The sequence below is a fragment of the Chelmon rostratus genome, chromosome 18 (genome assembly GCF_017976325.1).
Source record: "Chelmon rostratus isolate fCheRos1 chromosome 18, fCheRos1.pri, whole genome shotgun sequence".
Classification (NCBI taxonomy): Eukaryota; Metazoa; Chordata; class Actinopteri; order Chaetodontiformes; family Chaetodontidae; genus Chelmon; species Chelmon rostratus.
Window position 1 is genome coordinate 7706531 of NC_055675.1, and position 12132 is coordinate 7718662.

Consider the following 12132-nt stretch of genomic DNA (forward strand, 5'->3'; position numbering starts at 1 on the left):
CTTTCTCTTAGAGTGTTGTTTCACTCTCTGGCACAGAGAACACAGTGACAGCTGCTGTCTCAGCTCCAAACCTCAGCAGGGAACAGACAGCATCCCTCCCCAGCCAAAATTGACACTACAGGCTTGGGTCCAGCGACATAGCCTCTCTCCCTCCCTTAACAGCCATTCACTCTGCTTAGATTGACTTCCTTCTTGGTGGAGGACCGATGGAAATTGCTAGAACATGTGATTGTAAGGGTGAAGTAACCACAGCTAGAGAGAGGGATGGTGTCGCATCAGTTTTTTATGTTTAGCAGTGTCGTACGTTCTGGGATGTGTGTTTTGAGGTAACACAAGTACATTGTAAGGGCATGAAAATGGCTGCTGAATATGAATGCTTGCAGCACAGTTTCACCATATAGACATGAGTGTTGATGCTTCATTCATCTAATTTCAGTGCTAAAATAAAGCAGATACTTTTCCAAACACGTATGTCACCAAAGTATCCAGATCATTTATTTTGGTGGACTTGAATTTCAAATATCTTTCATTTAGCATAGTTTTCAAGGATTTAGTAACAATTATCATCGTGAAAAAACCCCACTTTATGATAGTAGAGATTTTTACTTAGAGCACAGCTGACTTTTATTTTGTATGAAGTGCATTTGTAGTTTTATAACTGCTTAAAGACAAACCGTATTTATTGTGCACAAAGATACTGTTGTTTATATATATATATATAATATTCATAATGATTGTGCAAATGTGTGCTTAATATACCTCAAGCTTTGTAATATACTTTATGTAGGAGCCATGACACAACTTGTGCTGTCCCCTGTGTGAGTTAACAAAATGCATCTGTTCTGGAAGTCTTTTTTTATTTTCCAAAATCATGGTATGTACAATCAATGGTGAGAAACTGCAAAAAGCAATGGTACCACTAATGTATTTATAAATGATTTGAGCCGCATTAGTTCATCCATGGTGCCTTCTTCAAATTCCAGTTGCAACACTGGGTTGAGGTCGCAGTGGTAGCAGGCAAGGCAAGGAAGTTCGTACGTCCTTTGTAGATGCATCCCGGAGCTCATTCTGGGGGATCCCGAGGCATTCCCGGACCAGATGGGATGTAATCCCGCCAGCGTGCCCTATAGTGTCCTCCCAGTTGGAAGTGGTGGAATGCCTCCACAGGGATGCAACTTGGAGTCATCTGAATCAGATGCCTGAACCACTGCAACTGACTTGTTTCAATGCGAAGGAGCAATGGTTCTGCACAGAGCACCTTTTGGCCACTTATATCGGCAATCTCATTTTTTTTCAGTCACTACCTAAAGCTAATGACCATAGCGTAGGGTTGGAACATAGATCAGGCGCTGAATCAAGAACCTTGCCGTCAGGCTCAGCTCCTCCGACACCACGACAGTCCAGTGTACCACCTGTCAATCTTCAGCTTACCGTCTTTCACTTGCCACCACCTGGACTTTAGTATGTACATTATTGTCCAGATGTCATTATCAATTTCTGAGAAGATAAAGGTACCATCTTTAGACAATTCAGGAAGGTGTCTCAGCAATAGTTGTCTTATACGGACTATATGAAGAGTTATTCACTCATGCTGTGCTTTACTGCCATCTTATTTTTATTTTTATCTGCAGTAGTGATATTTTATCTTCAGAAAATTGAAACAGAGATGTAATGATACAGAATGAAGCAGCCTGACATGAATGTTTTTAGTTTGCTTTTACATCAGTTTCTGCAGTTAAAAATTGATCATGCTAGCAGAACAGGTGTCCAGTTTTGTTTTATAGTTGCTCTATCCAGCCAGACATCCCCAATTTTCTTTGTACATTCAGCTCTCTCCTCTATCTTTTTTATAAACCATTCATCTCCACACATTTCCGTTCTCCCTGCCGGTGTCAACACCCTTGCGGTCTTTATCATGATGGAAAATACTGAGAATCATTACCTGCTGCTAAAAGTGTATGCAGCACACACTTTGACTGTGTCTGGCTCCCCTACTGTCGTCCTCGTTTTTATTCCATTGCTCCTTTTCTTACACAACTTCTGAGGAGAGTGTGCAAAATCCAGAGAGAGTGAGGATAAGAAAGAGAGCAGAAGGCAATGCAGAGAGAAAGAGAGAACAAGCATGTCATGAGTAAGGGAGAGGATCGATGTGAAAGACAGATGGAAGGAGATATAAAGTGGAAAGTAGGTGCTTAGTCAGCAACAAGGCCTCCTGTCCCCCCAGCCTTGAGCTTCATTACAAAAGCGAACTGGGACTTTAAAGCCCCCCCTGCAGTCCCCAGTATGGATGCACACCAGAAATGAAGGTTGCTGGAAACGTGTTCATATTTTTCTGCCAACACTGTACTTTACGAATATTAAAGTGTAAAACACACTGGACAAATGTGGAGAAGTTGTCGTTTAGCATAAATCAGGACAGGGATTGGTCAAAACTAGTTGCAATGAAGACTTTTGATATCAAATAATGAGGTCCATTGCAATCTTCCTTTGTGATTCAGTGCTTGACTAGGCTATGCTGTAATAAATATACAGGACTATTAGATTAGCAGAAGCACTCACTAGCTGTCTTGTCCTGATGTTGCAAGGTTCAGTATTTGAGTGGGATTTTGTTATTGGGGTTATCAATTCTAGGGGATCCAACCGAAAAACACCAATGTGTTTAAGCAACGTAGGGGGTTGTGTCATTTAAGTTATCAGTGAGACAATGAAATCCAATCAAGGCAAGTTAAAATGGCGACAACTGTTTTATCATTTGTCACAATTGCGGGGTAAAAAGTAGAAATACTGCATTGCATGTATGTGATTGGCCAACACAGCTCTCTGATGCATGTGTTGCTGGACCTAGTCTGTTTCTTTACATCTTTATGGCGATGCCTCATGGACAAAGTTTGGATACTTTTCACAGTTTGATCAAGTGTCATCTGATCACTAATAGAAATGACCTGTTTTCTTTTAACCGCTGTTACAAGTAATGTGTATATAAAAAATTTCATCTGTTCATTAAGTCCTGAACTTCTAAGTGGTGTACGTACTTTCTGCTGTGCTCAGTCGTGCTTTGGCTTAATGTAGTGGCTAATGAAAACGGGCACTTCAGCTACACACGATGTGACCAACATAAATTGGAGTAATCAGTTCGATACAGTGGGTGTATAAAAATGTAGTGTTCTTAAAATTGTATTACTTTTACTCAGATCTAAAATTGAGAAGCTAAAGGAGTAGATTTTGTGTACTGCCCTATGAACAAAACTTAAGAAAAAAGGCTGAATCAGATCCATAAATGTCTCACACAGCCACCGCAGTTTCATAATACTAAGCAAATTTTCTGCCGTTCCGGTTCGTAGTATTACTGTATTACTTGTTGCTCTATGCCTTAACTGACAGTTTTTATAACAAGAGGTTTAATTGGAAGGCATAGCAATATATGGTGGTGGTCACTGAATTCCTATCAACCCCCTTGTTTTTAAAACAGGTGAGAAGTATGTTCCAGAGGACCTATGGGGAGGTGGTGACGCTGTGCCCTCCAGGAGAAGAGGACAGAAGGAGCTTCTTCTCTGACCTCCTGCTGGTCCAAGCAGCCAGGGCTCCACCCCGCCTCAGGAATACAGGTACTTACTGCACTCATTTGGAAATATACACATGCAGGATGAGACAGTTAGGACTCATCTCTTCCGTCAGTCCTAGAGGGCAGTGTTGGCTGCATGTGCTTCTTTCCTTCCCAGCTCTGTTCTCAACCTTTCCCTTTTGAATGCAATGAAAGGTAGAGGAGCAGATGTTTTTTTGATTGGTACATACTTGGTCTGTGTTTTCCTGGACATCTGTGTCCCTCATTCACATCAAAATCCGCTACCCCACACCCACACCCACACCCACCCATCCAACTACTGTGACTCCAAACCTCAGTGCTCCCCTAGCCCTCCATTCCAGTTCAATACGAGGGAACTGTCCACCCGGGCTTTCAAATGGAAATGGTGCCCAGCGATCATCCACAGTTTCCTCATTGATGCAAGGCAGGGGGCCCCCGCTTTACTCGCCTGGTGCTCTTCAGGGGTCCCTGCCTGACTAAGACAGCAGTCTGGCTTCCAGCAGAGAGGTGGGCAGAAAAGCAGAGAGAGGAATTGCTATGAGAGGGCCCGGACGCTATTAGCCATAATTAGAATCAGGGGTTGGATTGCTGCTAGTGAGTGAAGCGGCCCAAGGTGCTGTGGAACCTTCCTAACGATGTCGGCAGATGCCTTGGGCGAGGACCAGTACCTTGGGAGAGGAGGAGCGGATATCTGCTTGCCTTGCTTCATCACTCTGTCATTGGCCAGAGGCTATTCCTTGGTGTATTTCAAAACCTGTGTTTGGGAAGGAGTGTAGCTGTATTATTTTCTCCAGCTGCAAGAATCTTAAAACATATTTTTTTCCCGGGGTAAGTATTTGTTGGTCTGTGTCTACAATGATGTTCAAAGGAAGTGGTCAAGAATCTGGTTTGAGATGAGACTGTCTGGTTGTTCGCTTCCAGCCAATGTGTTAGCTATGTGTCCATATATTTATTTGCATTGTTGGTGTAGTGATTTTGCCCGTAGCTGCCTTTGTGTGTTGTTGCTGTGGGCAAACACACAAAGATGATTTGTTTTGTCTCTGGATCTCTCTTGGTGTCAGATCTTTAGGTCTGGTCTATAGACGGCAGTGTGAAAACTTTATGGCACATGTACTATGTACTGTTTTTGCATCCAACTTTTTTTCCCCTCATCTCCCTACAGACATGTGTAAAGAGGTACTACCAGTGGCAGAGGCTCCAGGCCCCAGAGTCCTGTCAGCAGAGGAACAGCGCCGCCTGGCTGAACAGGAGGAGAACACACTACGGGAGCTCAGGCTCTTTCTCAGGGACGTGACCAAGCGTCTGGCCACTGACAAGCGTTTTAACATCTTCAGCAAGCCAGTTGACATTGAGGAGGTATGGCGTAATGGACTCATACCTTGGTATCTCACAAAGCCCATTTTGGGCCTTTGTTAAAACGAATTCTGTATTTTGTGTGTCAGGTGTCAGACTACCTGGAAGTTATTCGGCAGCCTATGGACCTGTCCACTGTCATGACCAAGATTGACACCTACCAGTATCTGACAGTAAAGGACTTCCTGGTGGACATCGACCTCATCTGCAGTAATGCTTTAGAATACAATCCTGACAAGGACCCTGGAGGTGAGGATGAAAAGTACATGGGCTTGCGCATGAATACACACTTGCACATACATGTAGGGTGCTGCACAAAACTACACATGCTACTATATGCACAGTTCATATGCTTGCACTCCATCAGACATGTTCCTATTTGTGCATAAACGAAATCTGCCACAAGTAAGAAACTCACAATAAATTCACAATAGCTGTCATTTTTTTATGCCAAGATCAGACTAAACAATCACAGATTCACCCAAATGCCAAAGAATTCCTTTAATCCCAAACTCATCCCAAGATTATCCCTAGAACTGACGATCAATATCTATAGACAACCTGTCACATTTCTATATCCCCTTTTTGTGATGGCATGTGGCAGTCCCTTGAAAATTATCAGCATTCGACTGTCCAAATAACTATGACCATTTGTGTCTGTAGTTATTGTTGTGTTCCATTTGGCTGTCATTGTGTGAGTAAAAAATAATTAGATTTAACACTTACCATGCAATAAAATTACAGAACCTCAAGATGTTTTTCTTCAATTTGGAAATTCAAATGAAATTAAGTGCACACCGCCTCCACTGAAATGGCATTTCAAGAGTGTAATTCTTGCTCCGTAGCTGGGGAAGGCTGGATATGCATGAAAATTTAATTGTATCTTGTCTGGCAATTAGATCTGATTTTTACCTCATTCTCCTTCCTGTCTCAGCACCTTTTCCAAAACCAAGTATGGTCAAGAACACACAGGCAACAAACAAACCGGCCTGGTATTTGCAATAGCTTACAAATAAATGGGATTTACAGTTTTAATAGGATGCTTGTTTGCATGACATGGAAATTCCCATATGAAGAGAGATACATGTTTGTGTATGCATTTTAAATATAACCTACTTGAAAGTCGAGAAGAGCTTGTTGCACCAAAGAAAAAGTACTTTCTACCTGAATCAAATCCACAACAGCCACACCATAACGTTAACTGAAAGCTGCACACAGTGGGCCTTCAGACGATTCAATTCAGATGACCATTTTTAATTCTCGGCTTGTGTGCTTAGCTGCTCTGGTTCTCTCGCAAAGATATAGCTGCCTGACACTAATGGGAAGCAATTCTCTGCCAGCTCAAATGAATAAATCATATCTCTGTCTTTGCAGGCGAGGGTCTGGGTCATTTGTTGGAATGCAGGGTCTACAAATGATACACTAAAGGGGAAAAATGCAATTAGGAAGTTTAATAAAGAAGACTAACAAAGCCTCTTGCCTGCTCACCCAGTGTTTGGCCCAGGGAATTTCGCCCAGACCCTGCACAATTACGCTGCTGGGAAGTTCCACACTAGCTCACAAAGTGCTGGGAAAAAAACAAATTGTTCCTCAGTGGTCTGTGTCTCCTTGTCCTTCATACTATCTTTATCTTACCATCCTCTGTGTATAATCGAGTTGGCTTCTTGTCTTTTACCTCCTCACCTTGGTAAATAATTACTTTGTTATGTTAAAGAGGCTGATATCTCGTTGCTCCACAATGTGGCTCAGTGTCACAAATACTTCTTTGTTGCTTGAAGGAAATAGTGATAACAACCCTTTGACTTGGAAGGAAGGCGTAAGCAACATGGTTGTATGTCAGTGCGTTCTTGTCTGTTCTAGATTTGGAGGTTAGGCAGGGCCCATAAGGGTGCTGATGAGCTCTCGTCATCCCAACTGGCCTTTGACACCTTTTCCACTGACAGGCATTTTTGCCCTTATAATGCACTTGGATTTATGCACACTCAGAAATTCTCTGTCAGTTGAAAAGTGGGCACACACACACACACACACACACACACACACACACACACACACACACACACACACACACACACACACACACACGCACACAAATTGCCTCTATCGCAATTAGGCCAGCCATCCTCCAATTAGACAAAGGAAGCTGGCAGATTGTGACCCCTCTACCACTCTCTGCCTGAACTGTTCTTCCTCTGCCTGCCGTAATGAGAGACTGCCTGTTTACAGTAGCTGTGCTTTTAGCCTGCCTCTTCAGCTCAGTCTTTATTTTCCCTCCATGGATGCAGGAGCAGGGAAAATGGAGGATTTAATGATGCTGTGGTACAGCTAGGGGAAAAGAGGCATGGGAGTTATATGTATGGAGTGAGCAAGTGTGTATTTAAAAAATAGTTCAGATTGCATATATATATGTGTCTCATAAATGGGTGAAGTGGTGATATCAAGACTGTCATGCATGAGTTCTGGCCGCTAAAATTTCTCACCAAAGCCAGCTCTATCCTTTTATTCAGACTGTGAGAAAATGCTACAATCCCTTTTCTCACAGATACAGGGAAATCGGGTGGGCTTGCTATCGACTCTTTTCCTTATATACATGATAGGGCGTGGAGAACATGCAACATCAAACTGCAAACTACATTTCTGCAGAGAAAAAGAAACTGATGTCTGAAGGAAAAAGAACTGTTAAAATGCCAATGGCGGCAGATGCCGGTTGATATCCTGTGTTACAAAGGACATGCCCTTGAACATAAATGCGCACACAAGTCCACACACACAAAACCACAGTTTTGTGTCTTGTGACACTAGTGTTGTGTTTCACTGTCTCCTTTCCCAGACAAAGTGATTAGGCACCGAGCATGCAGCTTAAAGGACACAGCCCATGCTATATTTGCTGCCGAGCTGGACCCCGAGTTCGACCGCATGTGTGAAGAGATCAAGGAGGCACGCAGGAAAAGGGGTAAGAAAATCACTTAAACGAAGCAATGGAGATGGAAAGAATGTTTTTTAGTCACTGGAATAGGACACTATCTGTAACTACAAGTAAACTCCCATCTCTACATTGTTGTGCAGGAAACGAGTGTCTCTCTGTAACCTTGTGTAAACATGTGCATGCTCAAACATATTCTCAGTTAATACTTAGCTACACCTGAAAAGCACAGATTTAAATAACTCCAGTTACTTGTTAAATACTTGTTATTTTGACTTTGTTGCCCTCTTTATCTTGGCGTGGTTGTTTTCATTGCATTATTGGTAGAGCAGACTACTAAAACTGAGCTGAGCATCATTTTTTTAAATCTGTATATGCTGTATCAACATTGTGGAAGAATGCTCACTCCCTTGAATGAAGCCGAACCACTCCATGTTGACTATGAAGTTCCCGGCTTCCCTTCTTACCCTCTCTTTTTTTTCTTTTCTTTTTTTTTTTAGAAAGTCTTTTATCACTTATTTCAGAGAATAAAAACATGCTTTTAGGAAAAAAAAAACGATCTATAGGGTAGCCCAGTAATATTTGATGGAGTAGTGAGTTTTTAATGTAGAGTATATGATGCAGAAAGGAGCAATGCCCGAGGCTCCAGTGTTCCAGACAGTACCTTCTGTGCTAGCTGTCTGCCCGGCACTCTGCATCTGTACACTCACCAAACAGCCCCAAGCAATGCTGAGTGGATTTACTGTAAATCTGAATTTGGTTTGTGCACATAGAAGCACACATGTGCAATGTAGTTAAATGATGCACTTCAGCTTTTAAGTATTGACTTATGTAAGTGGACAAATATTGAGCGCAAAGGCCTGTAATCATATGCAAATACTCCTATACTTGCCACATGGGAATAGGCTAATAAACGCACTTCATTACATTGAGCTAGGTCCGGCTGTGTGCTTGCCAAGGCAAAACATGTGTATGTGCATGTGCAAGCACACCTGCACATGCAATGCACTAAATATTACACTCACCCACCTTACAGATGGATCTAGAAAGGAAGACCAGACTGCAATGCGTTTCTGTTGGTCCCTGCACCAAGATGAGAAGAGCACATTGCAAAATTACAATAACAGTAAATTATGCAATACTTTGCCAAGACAACAGAATCAGACAGAAATCTTAACAGTACATTGTGTTTTTCTTCTTTTATTGATTGACCGTGAAGACCTCTCCCTCCGTGCGCTTCATAGCTTTAGAATTTACAGTTTTGAGAAAACAAAACCATTGTTCTGTGTCAGAAATTCATCGAATTGCCTTGTGCTTACCCCATGAAATATCCTTTATCTTTACCCATTCGAAGGGTGAGACACTGTTGCACATTATTTATTACATCTGGTCTCTCGCAATTTTTTGGTTAAATTTTAAAAAATATTTAAAAGCTCACCAGCGTACTGAAGGAACTGCACAAAAAGCTCAGATTTCTCTTTAAAAACATAATCTACAGTATGCACAGTCCTACCCCCTGAGGGCCTATTGACTTCTGACTTAAGCCACAGAGGCCTGACTCTTCCATGTCATGCTGGAAACTTATCAAAGAGAAAGCAATTTTCAGAAGTCACTCTGTTGCTTTTGATTTCCTCTTTTAGCAACTAAAAGCACAGGATGCTAAATGAATATTGCAGGAGCAGAAGTCAACTGCCTGAGAGGAGGAATACAGCAGTGTAAATATTTCATCTTCCAGTCAAGGTCCTGCTGTAAAGCTATCAATTAGCCCAGCACGGCATGATGTCCAATTGCAGCAGTGTTCAAAACCCACAGTGCATCTGGGGGGATTTTCTCCCTGTGACAAGATGAAAGAAGCTGTGATAAATTTGGCCAAAACCCAAATATCACTTGTTGTCAGAGTTGAAATGTCTCATTTTCAGGAGCATACATGTCTCTACACTGTACCTCTGTTTTCCGTGTGCTGATTGACATCTGTCTCTACCTAACTCATCAAGTCACAACCCTTTGACCGTCTTTTTCTGTCAGATCACATTTTTATCATTGTCTGTCAAAGTACCTTCCTGGTCAATGGTGTTTATACACACATCCACAAACACTCCATCCTGCCAGCACTGTATTTCAAAAGCATTTTCCCATTTGCGCACACAATTTGCACACACACACACACACACACACACACACGCACAAAGAGCATTGTCTGTTGCCTGTAACTGATCCTCCGTGGTCACTGCAGACCTCCAGACGCCAGCTCAGCCGACGCCAGTGCTGGGTGCTGTGGCAACCAGAAAGCACCACACTGCTGGAGAGGAGCAGGCCAGGAGCAGCACTCAAGGGGAGGCCACTTACAAACAGTGCACCACTAGTGAGTATTCAAACCGTCTTTCAGACCGCACGCTTCTATAATTGCTACACATCCTGAGATCATCTGAGAACTGCAGAGCGATCATGCATACACGTGCCCTCCGTGCTGCATATACCTACCTACCTTATAGGACAGGTTAACTGACAGTAGTCCACTGCCAGGCCACATGTTGGCAAATAATTGTTTCGGTAGATTTTCTAACCAATGTACTTGTGAAATGGAGGAAAATCACAGCTGCAATATAATTAAAATTCACTGTTTTCCTAACCACCTATGAAATACATACATATACGTTTTTGTGCTGATCACATGCAAGTAGTGATTATGTCTGCTTATTTTTGAAAAATCAATGGAGTTACACACCCAATTCGAACAAATGAAGAAATAAATGAATTTCTCAAAGTACGTTTTTACCTTTTTGTTTGGCTGACACACACTCAAACTTTCTCTCTTTTTTCTTTCCTCGATTTTTTCCCGCCTCTATCTCTGATGCCGCAGCAAGCAGCTGTGTTGTATTATAGCAGCATACCAGATGTATGTGGTGCCACACACCTGCCTGCTCATGCATACACACGCGCACACATATATTTCTCAGCAGTGGAGAAGCAACACACTGAGCAGCCTCATTAGCAAGGCGTCTCTCCTCTAACCACTCAGAACATGACCACGCCACAGAGCAATTACATGCCCACCTGTGGCAAACGGCAGGTGCCTAAGGGTGACTGGAGGGCCAGGTATGGGCAGGGGGCAGACTAATGAGACTGTTGCCTTAATGAAACAGAGGTAAGCAGGTTTTGCGTGTAATCTGAAAAATGCCCTTCCACCTGGGCAAAATAAGGGGAATGACATGGGCTAAAAAATGCGCCTTCAGCAGTCATAGAGATGGACAGAAACTAGAAGAGAAACACGAAAGTGTGGAGGTCTGCTATGTGTAGTGACATGTGCTTTGGCTGAAGCAGGTAAGCCTCAATAATTATAATGGTCTGTTTGTTGTAGCCAAAGTTTAGATTGATTGTTTTTGTGTGTGTATGTAGTACAACTGTCCAACACAAGGTGGTGCTTGTCCCTCATGAGAGTGTCCCTAAAGGAGTCCCTGCTGTGTGGGTAAACCATTCCTTCTCCCAGGGAGATGGTCCCCTCTTGAGAGATGAGGGCCTCTGTTGGCCACCATAAATACTGTAAGACTCTGGGCATGTCTGAGTCCCAAGATCACTGTAGTTTATCTTGTCCTGCTAATCCAGGAGAGAACAGTTATTTAATAGAGAGGTTATATTCAGATTAATTGTTTAATCCCCCCCCAACATAATTCAGTACGGGGTAAACTAGTGATTGTGATTGAAGACTGTGACATCAGAATTGATCCAGCTGTTTTTTAAAAGATTTATTTCTTTTTTTGGTTAAGGGTGTGCAGATATGGATGCTTATTAAATACACTCTAATGCAGTGCAATGCATCACAGTCACTCACGACAGCCTCAATTGCCATAGATTTGATTGAACATCTCTGACACTCTGTCACAAATATTTACTGCTTTGATATTTCATTTAATCACAGACCATTGTACGGGTGGTCCTTATGAGCTCACATCTTCATGTGTCTCATGAGTGCGTATGTATAATGGATAACATCTATTTATAGTATTGATTCATTTATTGCGTATTAACCTATGTAATGTCTAATGTGACATGTGAAACAAAAGCAAAGTGAAAGAATACTATATACTCATGTTAATCAACTAATTGAGTAATTGTGTAAGCAGTAGACCCATATATGCTACTTTTAGCTATAGCCGTTATCTGCAAAGCCAAATGTCACAGATGCGGACCACCAATTTAGATGCTCTCGGGAGTGTCGTTATCAGCCTCCACCAGAGGTTTAATTAATTAGGCTAACTCAGGTGATTAATTTGTG

General features: G+C 42.3%; 1 protein-coding gene across 2 annotated transcripts in view; it reads left to right on the plus strand.

Annotated features, from left to right (window-relative positions):
• Nucleotides 1–12132, plus strand: part of atad2b (ATPase family AAA domain containing 2B) — a 70298-nt gene that overhangs the window by 15996 nt on the left and 42170 nt on the right. For both annotated transcript variants that reach the window (XR_006007670.1, XM_041958786.1), the window contains exons 20-24: nucleotides 3470–3605; nucleotides 4746–4939; nucleotides 5026–5185; nucleotides 7767–7889; nucleotides 10093–10221. Coding sequence is in view for 1 of the 2 variants with exons in the window: in XM_041958786.1 (XP_041814720.1) it covers nucleotides 3470–3605; nucleotides 4746–4939; nucleotides 5026–5185; nucleotides 7767–7889; nucleotides 10093–10221 (742 nt within the window). In the remaining variant the exon portion in view is untranslated. The remainder of the gene's footprint in view (nucleotides 1–3469; nucleotides 3606–4745; nucleotides 4940–5025; nucleotides 5186–7766; nucleotides 7890–10092; nucleotides 10222–12132) is intronic.